Source organism: Podarcis muralis, chromosome 6 (genome assembly GCF_964188315.1).
Source record: "Podarcis muralis chromosome 6, rPodMur119.hap1.1, whole genome shotgun sequence".
NCBI classification, from domain to species: Eukaryota; Metazoa; Chordata; class Lepidosauria; order Squamata; family Lacertidae; genus Podarcis; species Podarcis muralis.
The window spans coordinates 82,244,082-82,261,140 of record NC_135660.1 but is presented as its reverse complement, the minus strand read 5'-3'; the positions used below and the strand labels follow the sequence as shown (position 1 = coordinate 82,261,140).

At 43.4% G+C, this 17,059-nt stretch overlaps 1 protein-coding gene across 9 annotated transcripts in view; it reads right to left on the bottom strand.

The window, feature by feature from the left end:
* The window catches only part of DLG5 (discs large MAGUK scaffold protein 5), a 155,728-nt gene that overhangs the window by 71,912 nt on the left and 66,757 nt on the right, over positions 1 to 17,059 (bottom strand). For 7 of the 9 annotated variants that reach the window (XM_077930622.1, XM_077930623.1, XM_077930620.1 and 4 more), the window contains 13 exons: positions 16,143 to 16,275; positions 15,796 to 15,923; positions 13,240 to 13,415; positions 12,964 to 13,067; positions 11,888 to 11,980; positions 10,650 to 11,675; positions 7,936 to 8,074; positions 7,639 to 7,783; positions 6,871 to 6,992; positions 5,681 to 5,773; positions 4,513 to 4,681; positions 1,369 to 1,531; positions 66 to 199 (listed from right to left, as the gene is read on the bottom strand). In XM_077930622.1, coding sequence (XP_077786748.1) covers positions 66 to 199; positions 1,369 to 1,531; positions 4,513 to 4,681; positions 5,681 to 5,773; positions 6,871 to 6,992; positions 7,639 to 7,783; positions 7,936 to 8,074; positions 10,650 to 11,675; positions 11,888 to 11,980; positions 12,964 to 13,067; positions 13,240 to 13,415; positions 15,796 to 15,923; positions 16,143 to 16,275 — 2,625 coding nt within the window. The remainder of the gene's footprint in view (positions 1 to 65; positions 200 to 1,368; positions 1,532 to 4,512; positions 4,682 to 5,680; positions 5,774 to 6,870; positions 6,993 to 7,638; positions 7,784 to 7,935; positions 8,075 to 10,649; positions 11,676 to 11,887; positions 11,981 to 12,963; positions 13,068 to 13,239; positions 13,416 to 15,795; positions 15,924 to 16,142; positions 16,276 to 17,059) is intronic. The other 2 variants (XM_077930621.1, XM_028729152.2) reach the window with 1 other exon arrangement.

Below are 17,059 nucleotides of genomic sequence, written 5' to 3'. Positions count from 1 at the left end.
GAGAAAGCAAAAAGTATCAGTTCACACGGCGTAGGCCATCCTGGATAAGGGCTAACCAATCTTACCTTGATCGTGAGTGATTGCCAAGTTGGAACATATGTAGGTTGTATTGTGCTAGAATAGTTATGGTGTCACACTGCTGTCCGATGATGAGCCGCGCTTGCTGTTCTGTAGCATTCCGCAGATTTATTCCATTAAACTGTGGGAGGAGAAGGAGGAAGACACATGCATTCAGCAGCACATTCCGGCTGAGGAAATAAGTATAGATTTCCCCATTTAACTTCATATTGCTTTTTGAAATTTGATCCCCCACCCTGATTTATTGGATCTGTAGCACAATATATTTGTTGAGTTCAAGTCAGGGTGGACAGGAATGCCATTACTGATTCTATATTATTTAATTACCACTTTGAAGAAAAAATCAATGCCATCATAAAATCTCAACAATTTGACCTGACTGCTCTGTAAGTGGATAACTTACTGACCTACTTAAGTACAGAAAGGTTTTCCTAAATAGTTTTTTTAAAAAAAATAAAAAACCAGCTTTTTACATAAGAAACATTTTAAACACACATAAAATGAAGTAACTGCATTTCAAATTTGAATAGCTATTTTCTGAGGCTGGTGGGATACCAAAGACTAATTAACCTTTAAATTTTAAGTAAATTCAAGGGTGCGTGGAAACACAAGCCTTGTGGGCAATCCCTCTGATCCAAATAGGTGCTCTCTGAACATTTGTCCAGGCCAAAAAGTTTGATCCATACATTTGGAAGCTGAATAGGCGAGTGAAAGAGGATGAGCACTACTATGACAATTTGACTGGCTTTGTTTCCTCCTGTTGGATTATGCCAATATGAGTAACAACTTTGTGGGACCCCCATGCCCTTCTTTTAGACATCCAAGACAGCAATGTTGTGAAATTTGATTGCAAACATGCCAGACAACTTAGCAAGGGGGTAAGTCAAAGGAAGCTCCCACCCCATCTTTTAGAATTCTCACATTACAGCTTAATTCAAAAGTGCAATGTGTGAATGTGGCAACGCATATTTCTAAATGTGTGTTAACATGCAGGAATACTCATTGGGGACCCAGAGCAGGTTACTGCTCCTCCAATGGGTGATACAGACCCAAATCCCTGTTTTCCCCAGACTGGCTCATTTCCGGTGTTTGTAGGTGGCAATTTCAGGCTACTGTAGAAATAGCAACACACTAAGTACATTGTGATATCCATTCTCTTTATGAAAACAAGTTGATCCGCAAATACAATTGGCAATTTGTAAATGCCAGTATCTAAACCATTTGGAGCAATCTGCCCCCGGTGTAAAAATAGCAGCATTGGTCAGCTTACAAAGGTCAGAAAACCTTTACCTCCAGTAACTGGTCACCATATTCAAGGCCAGCCTGATGGGCGATGCTGCCACCAGTCACTTTAGAGACAAAGATCCCACCATTTTCACCACATACGATGGAGATTCCTAGTGGCTCTGAACCCTTCTGCACTTTGACATGCCGCGGTTCTTCCATATAAGGCCTTTGGGAGGAAATGAGAAGGAGGAACCATCAAACATGGACACCCCACACAAAACGGAACAAATTAGGCAAAAGACATGCACTACTCATTCCCACCCTAACCCTTAAAAGCAAAAGACCACCTTAAAAAAAGAAATGCTGCAAGAAGCAGCATTGCCTTAACACCATCATGCAATGTATGGTGGCCAAATCAATTAAAATGAACATTTTAAATGCATTTAGAGAGAACAACAAAAAGGGAGGGAAGAAAATTAAAACACAAGAAGTAGAAATTAAATGATGAGTTTGAAACAAAACACACCTTTATCCATATTATATATAGGTAAGCGAACATATATAATATGCATTTTAGAAAATGTTTTAGAAGGAAGCCTTACGCCAATTTACAAAGAAATGTGAGATCCTTAAGAGGCAACAAACATAAATATAACATGGTAAGGCAAGGGCAAGGAAAGCACAATACCAATATTTAATATCTGTATGCAGGGAACACAACATTAGTCAATGAAAATTAAGCAGCTGTAAAAAAAACCAAACCATTAAAAATGGTCAAGCCATTAAAAATGGCAGCTTGCATGGTAGGATTGCAATTACCATGCAATTTTTCCTTTGGGGGGAATTATCCAAACATGTAAATAGCACAGGGAAGGTGCGCAAATACTGCTTGAGAAGGACAACCTTTATATCAAGCCAACCTCAAACTCCTTAGTGAACAGAACCTTGGCCTAGGAGCCACAGGGATTCTCAGAAAAGACCTATTACGGAACAAATATCTGAAAGATGCAGAGGGGTGCAGAAAGGAAGAGAAGAAGAAACACTTAGAAAGAGAGATAGTAACAACAGAGACTATATTGAGACCAGAAATCAAGCCCCATGAAAAGTGCAAGTCAAGCCTTGGTACCAATTTCCTATCAAACGCAGCTCAACCCTGGTTCGTGTCAACTGTTTGACTGACAACTCCTAGTGGCTGCGATGCATGCACCATTCACCTGCATATGGCACCAAGGCCCCCAACCTCTTGACTTTGGGTAGTTGCAGGCATGCAAAACCCTGGGCTAAACTTCCACTATTGGTAGGGATGGAAGCCGCAGCTTTCTCAGCCATCTTGCTGTTTGCACAGGGAAGTGTCCGCTCAGTGGGTGGTTGGGTGACAGCTCCCAGCAAACTGTTTGGCTTTTTACTCCAATCCCCCCCTCTCCCCAAGGTGCAAGATTAACCACAGACTCTTGATATCAGCTCTAAGGCACTTGTACTCTTGTACGAAGAATAAACATAGTGAATAGAGTACATGATAAATTTCTATTAAACACATGCATGAGCTGCCCACGCCAGGGAAGCCAGACCTGGTCTGGTTTCTGGGCAAAACAGTCTTTGCATAGGTGCTTTTTTGGAAAACAAAATGAAAAAAGAGGGGTGTGCTTTATAAACGTTATTTCCAAAGTATTGTTTTTGTGAGAGTAGCAGACAGGGCTGTAGTGAATAATAATAATAATAATAATAATAATAATAATAATAATAATAATAATAATAATACTCTTATGACCAGAGATAGAAGCCTCTGCTAGTCAGTTGGCCTGCATGAGAGTGCACTGGCAGCCCCAAGCGCTCTAACATCATGGAGGACCCAGCCCTTGGTATATACGGCATCTTCCTCCAATATTATTGGGGGGTTGGGGCTGGGGAAGATCACCAGCCAACCCCTACTCAAAGATTAATGAATATGCTCCAAAATCCACCAATCTGTAAGCTACTTCTGTCCCTCCATGCATCTTTCAATGCTTTGAACGGGAGCTTCACAGATTTGGTCATGCATAGAAAGAGACACCACTGCCTTTGCTCAGTGTGATGACAGGCGAGTCTCTGCGATTCCGAAGTTTGTCATGTAAGAATCTTTCATATTCCCTGGAAAAGCTTTGCTCAGATGCAGTCAGCTCCTTTGGGAGTCCGTGAAACTGCCATGAGTTTACATAGCACCTGCTTAACCTTAAGTACATAATTTTTTTTGGGGGGGGGGTAATACTCAGCACAACACTAACATCTTATCATACTTATCCCTCAAGCAGAAAAGATGGGGCAGATCAGAGTTGCCAGACCTTTCTGTTTCATGTGTCACAGAAAGGGGTGTCATCACGGTTCAGATTGTACTACTGCCTTTCACCCTTCCGCTACCCAGAAATTGTTTTATTTGCAATGGATTATGCATGGATCACTGGTCACCCTTCCTTTGACCGCAATAAAGTTAGGAATGCCCTGGTCGCGGTCCTTTCTTTTCTACAGCGCAAGAGTGAAGCCTCTTCACATGCTGTTCAACCCTGCAAGAATTAAAGATCGCACACACATATGTCTTCATTTAGACATATGTAATTCTCTCTCTTCTTTCCATTTAGGTGCATGCCTTGGCTCATCATACTGGCCATGTGCTGTTAAGTGAAAAGATCTCCAAAATGGAACAGCCAATCCAAGAGCAATCATGAAGCAAACCCACGTAAGCTGTTAACGCATTCCTTGTTGTGTTTGCTGCCAGAAGGGGGGCATCTATGTGACCTGGCACCTGTAACTTTTCTGGGAGGGACTGCTCTCTGGAACATTGGTCCTCAACAACTGGGCCACCCTAATGTCAGCTGCACCAGGGGTCCAACCCACACCTTTGCCGCTTTTCTCCATTTTTTAAGAAAAAAGAATGCAAAGCAGAAAGTTTGTGGGCACAAGGACAGCCAGGGGACATGGAAGAGAGGAGCAGAAAGGTAGCATAGGTAGTAGGGACTGGGATGGGGTGGGGTGGGGGACAATCAGTCAAATTTTGCAGATTGGGGTCAAAGGCAAGTCCCACCTTGAGAAAGGGCTGAAGGCTACTGGTCTAGAAGGCTGCAGTTTCTGTTCTTAGCACATTTTCCCCCTTTCTCTAGCTATCCCCCCCCCCCATTTACACATTTAACCACTATTTTAACTAGCCCTGCCTAAGACATTTACAGAATAACTTACTTGTCTTTTCGACGTTGCCCTACAGATACTGGGCTCACCGAGATCCTGGGCAGGGTGGAAAGCGAGTTCTGCGACTGGCTACTGGCGAAGGATGAGGTCTCCAGGTTAAGTGGCGACTGCGGTGGGGTTACCAGGCTGGGGCTGCTACATTCGGAATGAGACAGTGAACCTGTATAGAACAGCACAGGAGCAGCCATGGCAGTTGGATGCGTTGCAAAAGTTATCGGGGAAGTCACACCATTACTTTACATTGGCTTCCAAGTGTTTTTAATAGTGGGCTTCCAAGAAGAACAACACATAATGTTAAATTATGTGCACTATTTAAAGACTACCCCACCACTAGGATATGATGGGAAATGGGGAAAATTTATAACTTATCTTAAATACCATTGTAAACAGTTAATAGGATTGGAATACCACTTGTAGTTTAAAGGTGAATTTGGGCACAATGGAGAGGTAAAAGAATTGGATTATCATAAAAGATGCAGGAGGAAACGATTAACAATAGGACCCACAAAGGGGAGGAGGGAAGTCCAGGAGATTCTCTGAAATCTTGTTTCTATGTTGTATGTTGGATATGTGTAAAATTATAATCGGAAAAACCAAATAAATAAATTAATAATAAATGCTCTAATGAATTTTTTGGGGGTTTTTCATACTAACACTGAGAGGTTGAGGGGGTAGAACGAACATTTTTAATATGCATGCACTAGAAATATGGGATGGGAGTCATGTCCTTGCTCAAAACTTGGATTGCCCAATGTTCACCGTGGTAACCTCAAACTCCCCCTTGAGCCCCCCTTCCTAACCCTCTCAATTAAAAAATAAATAAATAAATCAGGGTCTTGTTTGTTTTGTTTTTTTAATTTGGGGGTCGCCTCTCTTTGCGCCTGTATTGTATTTGTGAAAGGAGCGTGCATGGGTGTTTTACCTGGTGCTTCGGGGAGGAGGCTTTTCTCATCCCATTACTGTGTTTTTCTTCTACAAAATGGCTATGTTGTGGTACCCATGCCAGTTTCTTAGATTTCCAAATGTGACCCCGGGGGGCCCACCAAAGGTGGCAGGGTTCCCTGCTCTAAACACTGACAAAAATCTACTAGCTGGAATGCAGAACTCTCCATTCATGCAATAATTCCCAAGAAAGAAATGATATAAATAAATAAATTACCCCTATCAGAGCCAATGACGGACCTCGGGTACCTTGGCGTCCATGGTATTTTTATTCGTTCTGTCCTATATTGCAAGTTGCTGGAGGAACCTACTTTAAAGGAAAAAGGAAAGAGAGTCAGGATTAAGAAGAAAGAGGAGATAAACTCCTTTAGACCCTGAATTCCACAAGAGATCTGCAAGATTTCTGCTGTAGCAATATAAAGTGGTCCTCTGGAACAAGCTTTATTATTTCAGAGAAAAATCTAACTGCATTCCCTGGTAGTTAAATGGAGATATATCAGTCACATGGGGGACATCTTTTTTTAAAAAAATACAAAACCAAAAGGAATGTATGGGTAAGGAATGGGGCACCATTGTCCCCTCCCTGCTATCCTTCTCCCAAATACTTTCCTCCTCAGCTGAGTTCAGATATTGGAACTGTGCTCAGCTGGGAGAAAAACATTTGAAGAAAGGGTTCTGCACACAGGCATAGGCAAACTCAGCCCTCCAGATGTTTTGGGACTACAACTCCGATCATCCCTAGCTAACAGGACCAGTGGTCAGGAATGATGCGAGTTGTAGTCCCAAACCATCTGGAGGGCTGAATTTGTCTATGCCTGCCTTACAGCCTTTTTGTTCTTAAAAACAGGACCCTTCCCACCCCTGTATTATCGAGAAACTGCTGTCTTTAGCTACAAACACACACCCCTCATTCTGCAAGGGCCTATGGAGGCTCACATCTTTCTCAGTATGAAGAATGCAATTGGGACAAACCAAAGAAAGTCATCGCCAACTCCCTCAAGCACAATTAAAGAGACGTTGCTCTGTTCTAGCTTTTGTAATTCTAGACAAGGATGTAAACTCACTCAGACAAGGAATCATGTGCAGTGGGCTTGTAATATGACATGGGCAGTGCATGGGGCCCGACACAGACCTTACAAGGGCTGCACAAACCCAATGATTCACTCCTGTGTCTCATAGGAGGCTGGTACATGAACTAACTTGGGAGAATTCTAGAAATCTACATGGCAGCACTGAAGCAGCATTCCTGGAAGTTTTAATGGGCTGTCTCTGAGTGGCCAAAGACAGAGAACAGAGTCTGAATCTTGCAGCAACAGCTAGAGAGAAAGCTGAATATTTTTTCCTCAATTGCACAGACTTAGGAAGGAAAGAAATGGCCTGCATTGCCCAATCCGAAATGCCACTTACCAAGTCTTGCGCTAGAAGGCAGTGAATTTGAACCATGCGATGACCTTGTGCGTGAGTTGTCAGAACACTCACTAGAGTGCTTGTGACTCAGGTCCAAACTCAGACGGCCCTGGTGTTGAGCACTACAACACATAGAAAAGCTGGGTGTTACTGGTTCAGAATCACCAATCACCCACTGTGTGGTTAAGACACAATCCTGACATATGAAAGTGATCAGAACACAACAGCAGAATGGAGACGATTCACCAATTTGCTTGTGGGGAAATAAATGGAAACAAAATGGTTGGATATAATAATAATAGTAATTTATTATTTATACCCTGTCTATCTGGCTGGGTTTCCCCAGCTACTGTGGGCGACTCCCAACAGAATATTAAAAACATGATAAAAGATCAAACATTAAAAACTTCCTGATACAGGGTTGCCTTCAGATGTCTTCTAAAAGTCAGATAGTTTATTTCCTTGACATCTAATGGGAGGGCGTTCCATAGAGCGGGCACCACTACCAAGAAGGCCCTATGCCTGGTTCCCTGTAACCTCACTTCTTGCAGGGAGGGAACCGCCAGAAGGCCCTCGGAGCTGGACCTTAAGCTGGGGGTGGAGACGCTCCTTCAGGTATACTGGGCCGAGGCTGTTTAGGGCTTTAAAGGTCAGCACCAACACTTTGAATTGTATTCAAACACTGCTGAAAGCAGAACAGAAAAACAGCTAGGCTTTCAGTCAGATCCAGCAAGCTTCTTTTTTTCCTTTTTCCTTTTTTTTACATACCTGGGATGCATATGCTGATAACAATATTGGCTGGCAACAGAAGGGCAATTGCTGGTGTTAACTCTATGGCTCCAAGCAGTGTAAACAGGATTTCTCATAACAGCTGTTACTGCAGGACATGGTGCAATGTTTCGTGGTACCGTACCTATAGGTTGTGGAACAATACATTAATTAAGTGCTGAAGGTTCATTCAACAACAAGAAAAAATGCATCCCGTAACAGCATAAATGATAGCGCCTCTGCTTACCAAAGATTCAAGATTTCAAATCAAAACACAGTTCTTATGTTGTAACTAACCTGATGACAGGCTTCCAGGGTATAAAGAGGTAGGCACAAACCCATCGCTGTGCCTACCAGACTGTTTTGGTGAATACATTGGCCATTCTTGCAGCTCAGGAGAAAGATGCTCTTCACTTGCTGGAGTATATTTTTGTACCTGTGGGGAAAGTTCAGTATCACACACACTTTCAACTCAAAGTCATTATTCTGGTATCCAGCATGGCAGGGATGACCAACATCTAGCCCAGCATATTTTGCTGCACAAAAGATATCTAACAGTTCCCTGAGATTCAAGTAGGTAGCCGTGTTGGTCTGCTGTAGTCAAAATAAATTAAAACAATTCTTTAAAAAGAGAAGTTAAAAAGACTCTTCTTAAAAACCTAAAAACTCCCTTAAAAGAATCAAGTCTTCAAGAAAGTTATATGATCTAATAAAGTCTTTAAAAGAATCCTTCCAAAAGAATTATTTTTTTTTTAATGTAGCACCTTAGAGACCAACTGAATAGTTTTAGGTATAAGCTTTTGTGTGCATGCACACTTCTTCAGGTACACTGAAACAGAAGTCATCAGACCCTTATATATAATTGGGGAGGATGGGTGATTCGCTAATGGGTATGGTAAGTCTGTTAGTGACCATTAATGACAGTCTGCGGGCAGGTAGGGTCTCAGCCTGCTTACCAGATGGAGCTGGTAGACAGATGCCCTGGACACAGAATTGACCTGCACCTCCATGGACAGCTGTGAGTCCAAAATGACTCCCAGGCTGAGCACCTGGTCCTTCAGGGGCACAGTTACCCCATTCAGGACCTGGGAGTCCTTCAATACCCACCCACCCCGTCCCCCCAAAACAGTACTTCTGTCTTGTCGGGATTCAACCTAAATCTGTTAGTGTCATCCATCCTCCAACCGCCTCCAGGCACTCACATAGGACCTTCGCCACCCTCACTGGTTCTGATTTAAAAGAGAGGTAGAGCTGGGTATCATCTGCAAACTGATGAACACCCAGCGCCAAACCCGATGATCTCTCCCAGCAGCTTCATATAGATGTTAAAAAGCATGGGAGAGAGGACGGAACCCTGAGGCACCCCACAAGTGAGAGCCCAGGGGTCGGAACACTCATCCCCCAATACCACTTTCTGAACACAGCCCAGGAGGAAGGAGCAGAACCACAGTATAACAGTGCCCACAGCTCTCAGCCCCTCTAGCCAGTCCAGAAGGATGTTGTGGTCGATGGTATCAAAGGGCGCTGAGAGATCCAGCAGAACTAGGAAACACGCTTTCACCTTTGTCCCTAGCCCGCCGGAGATCATCGACCAGCACGACCAAGGCAGTTTCAGTCCCATGGTGAGGCCTGAATCCTGATTGGAAGGGATCCAAATGGTCCGCATCCTCCAGGCATGCCTGGAGTTGTTCAGCAACCACCCGCTCAATCACCTTGCCCAAGAATGGAAGATTTGAGACTGGCCAATAGTTGGCCATATTGGCCGGGTCCAAAGATGTTTTTTTAAAAAGCGGTTTAATAACCACCTCTTTCAGCAGGCCTGGAAAGGCTCCCTCATAGCTTTTAGGAGCCAGGATGGGCAAGGATCAAAGAGACAGCTGGCCAGTTTCACTCATCCAAGCAGCCTGTCCACATCCACGGAGGTAACAGATTGAAACTGATCCCATGCAACTTGACTAGACAGGACTCTAGCACTCTCCCGCCCGAGCCCTGCTCCCACGGTGGAGTCTACCTCTTTCCGGATCTGAGCGACTTTATTTGCAAAAAAACTTTGCAAAATCAATGCAGGAGATCTTCGGGTCCTTACTGGGCACCGATGGCACAGGTGGTTCTGTTAAATTGTGAACCACCTGAAAGAGTCTCCTTCTGCTGTTTTCCTTAGATGCAATAGAGGCGGTGAAGAAGGTCCTCTTCACCATCGCTATCACCACTTGGTAGGCTCGACGTTGAGCTCTAACCTGTGTCCGGTCAGATCAGAGTGAGTTTTCCACCACTGGCACTCTAGCTGTCTCAACTATTTTTTCATTGCCCTCAGCTCCAGAGAAAACCATGGGGCTGTCTGGGCTCCATGCAATTGGAGAGGGCACTTTGGAGCCAGACAGTCGATAGCCCTGGTTAACTCCACATTCCAGTGGGCCACCAGGGAATCAGCTGAAAGGCCATCAACATGGGATAAAACATCCCCTACCACTCTCTGGAAACCATTTGGATCCATTAAATGGCAGGGGCGGACCATCCGAATTGGTTCCACCTCCCTGCAGAGGGGAAGGGTCGTGGAGAAGTTCAATGCATACAAACATATACAATTTCATATTTACATGCAAGACATAATATCAAAATGGAGGACAGCTTCTCTTTACAGCTTGATGAATCCCACCCTACAAGTGGAACTGTGAGTTAATCTATCATAATTTGATTACAAACTGGAAGTTCAGCCAAGGGCTCAAATGTAAACTGCCTTGGGGTTGGATCTTGACTACAGGTTGCTAATGGGCCACTCCTGCATTATGGGGTTCTGCTTCTTAGTAAAGGCAACTACCACGTGTGGAACTGCCCCACAAACGTTCCACTTCATTTCAACTTCCAATTCCCGGGATCTTAAGCATACACCTGGGAAAACCAGTTAACCCTTTTCTTTTGCTCTCTGCCTTGATGCAGAAAAGGTACACAACACAAATAAATCTCTTTGGAAAGTATGTGCCAGGACCCACACTTCACATTCTGGTATCTACCTGAAGAGGTGGATTAGGAATAGGCACAGGGGTTAGTTTATGTCTCAAGGCAGGAGCAGACTTGGGCCTTGGCCTTTTAACTTTGGGCTCTTCCATTCTTTGAAAACCAATGTCATCTTCATAGGATTTCCTTGAAGGCAAATGTGCAGAGTCAACCCCCTCTTCCCTGTAATAATGTCCAGAAGGTCTATCTCGCCCCTTATGAATACCACAGTCTGGCTTGAGTTCAATGGACACAGGAGGCTGAGCTGTGGCAGGACTGGATGGTGGCGAGCCGGTCATGGCGGTGGAGTCCGAGGTGGAACTTGCTTGCTGTTTGTGTTTGAACTTAATAGAATCGCTTCTCTTGGGAGGGGTGGGAGGGGTGGAAATGGCTTCCGTTTTGGAGGGCTGGGGCGAATGTCCCAACACCTGATTGGGAGACAGGTAGTCCATCTTAGGAGGAGTAAGAGGCCTCTTGAAAGTGTCTGGATCAAAGATGGACTTCCGTTGTTTTGGCTTTTTGTACACAGAGAATTTTTCTGTTTCCGCAGCTGAAATGTTGACCATTATCTTTGGCCAAGTACCACCGCTGTGCTTCTCACCATGCCCTTTGTCCAACACACTCTCAATCACCATGCAGTCTGCTACTGTGGGCTCAAAAGGCAGTCTCCTGCTGTCCAGACCAACAATGCCATAGCTTGGCTCCCCATACACATCTGGACTAAAGGAGCCTAGGCTGTGTTCAGAGGTACTGTGGCACCCATGGACTGCACTCTGGTGAGAGTCTGTGTGCAAAACTGTGTTGGAGAATGGTTTGAGATCGCAGTACAAGTTGCTCTCCTGATCATTCTGGTCCTTCTTAGTGTCCATTATGTCTGGATTGAAAATGTCTGTTTGGGTTGAGCTGTTGTGTTTTAAGTTTCTTTTATTCTGAGCCTGCACCTCCGATGCATGGACCCTGCAGTTTGATATTTTCTCTGAATCCTTGAGGTTTTCAAATATGTTTTGACCACTCCAAGATGAGCTTGAGCTCTGAGGAAAAACCTAGGTGGAGAAATAAAAAAGAACATGCTCTCAGCAGAATGCTAAGACTGAAGCATCTTGTTATGTTCTGCCCTCCTCTTCCTGCTGGTATAATTTGCAGGTTGTTAGGCAGTATTTTTAACAGCTACGCAGTAGATGAAAGTAAGCCCATGTTTTAAAATGGAAGGTGTGTCCTTTATTCCCTTTTACCTCCCACCCCCTTCAACACTCACCTTCATCAATGAAAGTGTAAGTGATTCCCTGCAGTTTCGCAGCAAAGCTTCACATTCAGTCAGTGATTTATTATCTAGTGCAATGCCATTTATCTGCAATGAAAGTATGGCATGTCAACCATGCAAAAGCTAGCAGTGGGTCAACACCTTGGCTGGCTGACATTCAATAAAGATAAATGCCAGGCTGCCTCAAGGCAATACCATCATGTGGTATTCACTATGCTCAACTCCTATAAACTGCAAATTAGGTATCAGACACAGGTTTCTTACCGGTATCTGCATAACCACTGTGAGAACAGGATGCTGGGCTACATGGGCCTTCAGGCTGTTCTAAGTTCTTAAGACTTGGATGATTTATGTTCCCACTCCCTCTAAAGAGCATTACTCCATCCCTTCTCTTGTCTTGTGTTTGCATATGAGCCTAAACTAAGTATGTCACCTTGGGAACCATGGAAACATTGTGTAACAATGACTGAAAACTTGGACAGCGCTGGATTCAAAGCTGGAGCCCCAAACTACAAGCCATGATTTTCAGGGAGCCAATATTATCTGTGTCAGACTACATCATCAGAAAAGAAACAAACTGAAAATTTGACAAATGGGGTTCAACCGTCGAGTTTAAAAAGTCTTGACTTTAGACTGCCCCTCAGATTTATTTCTGCAAAGCCTTGGATATATCATGGAACATATAGTATGTCTCTTACTGGCACATAAAATCGTGGTCAAGGAATCTAACTATGTTTTGGTGTGATATCTTAATAGACAAACTATGGCTTGCTGGCAAACAGCAAGCCAAAGCCCAAAACCATAGTTTGAAGTAAGTCTTGCAAACCATGGTTTATATAAAGTAGGGATGTGAAAACCACTGTGTCTCATAGACTGGAGTGCTCAGCAGATGAAATTCTAAAACAGGCTAGTAACTCTTAAAGCATGCATTGCCTGGATGTTTGGTAGCACAAATCATTATTAGCACAAACTGTAGTTTGTCATAATATCTGAATCTCAGTTCAGATATCTCTATATACTATACCTCAATTCTCAAATGTGAGCTTAGAAAAACTAAAAATGTGACTTACGGCAATTATTCTATCTCCCACTGCAAGGGATCCCTCTTTGGCAGCTGGGCTACCAGGCACTACAGTAGCAACAAATACTCCATTTTCTAGACCAATTCCACTATCTGAAATTGAGAAGATAGGTGTATAGGTTACTTTGTTCGTTACTATGGTATATATTTTTGTGTTTTTATATTGTGATAGTTGAATGAAGGACGGTATAGAAATTTCACTGGGGAATGTGTGAAGCAATACCAAGAACTCATCACTGAAATTTAAAAAGTATAAGGGAATTACCTTTGTGGCCAGCAAGATTTATGTGTAGTGGTGTTATCACTTTCCCTCCTAAGGACTTCCTTCTGCGAACAACCATATTTATAACTCCTCCGCCGTTAAGTACCGCTTTTATTACTTGCTTCTTATCCTTGTTGGTAAGGTCCACATCGTTTATCTTCAGCAGCCAATCATTCACTCTGATTAATTAGAGCAAAGGCAAGGAAATCAATTTTCATTTATCCTACATGTGCTTATAAGCAATGATTATGCCAAGTGAAATGCAGACACTTCTAATACCAAGATGATACATCAATATCTTAATTCGTTTCTTGGTTTCAGGAGAATGGTTTGGTGATTGCTCTATTTTTGTCATGACATCAATTAAGGATTCCTTAAGGATTGCAGCACCTTTCACATTCATCAGACAGAGAGAACATGTCTCATAATTTTTTCTGAATCAGCATTTAGGTACAGCTCACATGAAGTAGTAATATTTCTGCCAAAAGCTGCACAGATGGAGAATTTCTGGTTTACAGATCAGCTACAGGTGAATCTCAGAAAATTAGAATATCGTGGAAAAGTTCATTTATTTCAGTAATTCAACTTAAAAGGTGAAACCAATATATGAGATAGACTCATGACATACAAAGCGAGATATGTCAAGCCTTTATTTGTTATAATTGTGATGATTATGGGATACAGCTGATAAAAACCCCCAATTAACAATCTCAGAAAATTAGAATATTGTGAAAAGGTGCAGTAGCTATTCAATCCATAACACCTGCAATGGGTTCAGTAGGAAGCACAATCATGGGGAAGGCTGCTGACCTGACAGTTGTGCAGAAAGCCATCGAGACCCTCCATAAGGAGGGAAAGCCTCAAACGGTAATTGCAGAAGAAGTTGGCTGCATTCAGCAGCCTTGGCAGGAGTGTGAGGCATTAACTGAGAAAAGGTTTTGCTCTGTGCAAGGTATCAGTGGAGAAGCTGAAGGTTACATGCCGCATAGTTCAGTATAGCATGGTGAGCTAGCATGGTAAAGTGCTAGAGGACCTCTCTGTATACTGGCATCTTCACAATGTTAACTTCTAAGACCAGAAGAACTGTATTATAGCAGATTAGCTCATGATGCACCAGCATCTCTTAAAGCAGGCGTCCCCAAACTCGGCCCTCCAGCTGTTTTTGGGACTACAATTCCCACTGGTCCTGTTAGCTAGGGATGATGGGAGCTGTCGTTAGGTTTTCTTCATATTGATGTGGTCAATGGTGCTACTCAGAGGTGTGTTTGTAATTATAAGAGTGGCCAGCCAGATGGGCAGGGTATAAATAATAAATTATTATTATTATTGTTATTATGTAACCTGCATGGCAGCACACCTGTGAGCTCTTGACAATACAGCACACCTGAGGTATCTTAACAATTTAACTAATTAGCAGGGGGGAGTTTACCTGCTGCACCGAATGGAGCGATGTGATTTTGAAAACTGCATTTAAGTTGACCAAATGCTTTGTATGGTACTGGCTGGTGTAGAGTGGTGAGTTGCAGCTGTTTGATTATTACAGTGGTACCTCAAGTTACATATGCTTCAGGTTACATACTCCGCTAACCGAGAAATAGTACTTCAGGTTAAGAACTTTGCTTCAGGATGAGAACAGAAATCGTGCTCCAGCGGCGCGGCGGTAGCAGGAGGCAGCCATTAGCTAAAGTGGTGCTTCAGGTTAAGAACAGTTTCAGGTTAAGAACAGACCTCTGGAACAAATTAAGTTCTTAGCCTGAGGTACCACTGTATTTAAATATAAAGTAAGCAAAGATATTGTGGGCGAGTTTTTATTCCATCGCCCCACTTGCTGCTCAAACTCGGTTGGCGAAGGAAATCCAACAGTTGTAGTCCCAAAACAGCTGGAGGACAGATTTTGGGGATGCCTGTCTTAAAGTTTATGTAGCTGGTGTGCTTATGTTTGTCTTGTACCATGAGACAACAAACACATTACACTCGAAGCTGAACTGAGTGGGAAAGGAGTTTTCTAACTGGGAACGGTAGAAAAGGCTGACTACTGGAAAGCAGGAAAACTCTTGATGCTCTGTTGAAGCTGTGCATACTCTTCTGATCACACTGGTCCAAGTGTGGTGTAGTATTAACAACAGATGGTGGACCCAAGTCTAACAGGGTATGGGCCGATTGACTTTTACAGGTCATAAAAGGTGTACTCTGCTCTTCAAAAAAAGTAACCTTCAGAATGCTGACAACCACTTCTCCTTTGCTGCCAACACTATTTTTGGGGTGGGGGTGGGGAGAGAAAATCATATGCCCTATCAATGTAGACCTGTGCAGACTGTCAAACCCAGTAGAAACCTACAGATTGAAAGAGATCCTATTCACCCAGCCCCTACCTCCACAGCTTGATTGCAATTTACATGTCAGCATGCATTGTGTCTGAAAGCATTATCTGAAACCACAGTCACCTCCCCTGACCCTCCATGTCAACCCAATTTGTCCTCACAGGACCAATGTATTATATTTGTAACGCACGTTATATATTAGCACTGGCAACTAAACGACAAACTACTGATTCTTTACCTTAATCGACCGTCTGCAATGCTTCCTTTGTCCACTTTGGTAACAAATATCCCGCAGTCTCCGGGAAGATATGGTTCATTCACACCTTCGGCCACGTCAAAACCAAGGGCTTTCAAATCCATATCTTCCTAATGGATATGAAATGCTATATGTTATATGCAGTGATTCTGTACACATACAGAGTGTAAGTAACTGAATTATTTTGACTATATAGTACCTCCAGTTTTCTGTGCCTGTTTTTTCTTGGGGGGGGGGATAGGGGATGAGAGAGAGAGGCTTCAACAAATGGGACACTCTCTCACACACACAAAGGAGAGAGTAACATTTGACCAGGACCTCAGTCTTACCCTGTCTTTCTCAAACTCCACTACTTCTGTTTCCCACTCTAAAGAATCCGTATCGATGGCTGAATCATGAGAGCTGTGGGCCATCAACTGCCGGAACCTTGCTTCCTTTTCCAACTGATTCTCCATCTTCTCTCTATGGGGAGAAACACACCTGAGTACTTCAAGCAAGGAAAGCAGGTATCAACAGCATACAGTAAGAAAAAAATATTGTAATAGACAGTGGAGGTTGTGTCTGCATTCCAAAACCTTACATCAAATGGGACTGAAGCATCAAATGCAGACCTGGATCCTTTCTCTTTCATAAAGCGGTTACAAATCACACAGACGCGTACTTGGAACATTAATGCTATTCAAGAGGGCATCCACTGCACCCCATTCTGCTTGCCCAACCTGCTGCCGCCGCCAGCACCAAGTCATCTCCTTCACTCTTCCAGCTTTAAAGGGCTTTTAGCCCTTCAGGGCTGGAAGAAGGGAGAGATCTGTGTGCATTGTTTCACGGATGCCATCTTGGCAGAGAGACAGCCCAGACAGGCAGAGACAGGCAGAAATACAAGTGAATGTATTTAAATGCACAGGTAGTGGCACTAAACTATACCAGTTATGGAGGCTGCTCTATCCCCACTGCAGATGCTACAGGAAGGCTCACCTGGGAGGAGACTGGCTACCTGCGGAGACAGTCAGCACGGCCACCTGTTCCAAAGGCAAGTACAACTGCCCTCCTGATTATACAACTGAGTGTTTTCTCCCATCTCTCTCTCTCCTGCCCTCTGATTACTTAGCTATAGGCCTGGCTACATTATTTTGTGACATAATTCTGGTACACACCTCCTCAGGTTTGCCAATTAACAGCCTTTTTTAAAGTGGGAGGGAAAAAATGCATACACTTTCTTTTCAGCCTTCTAGGTTGTCCTACCCCA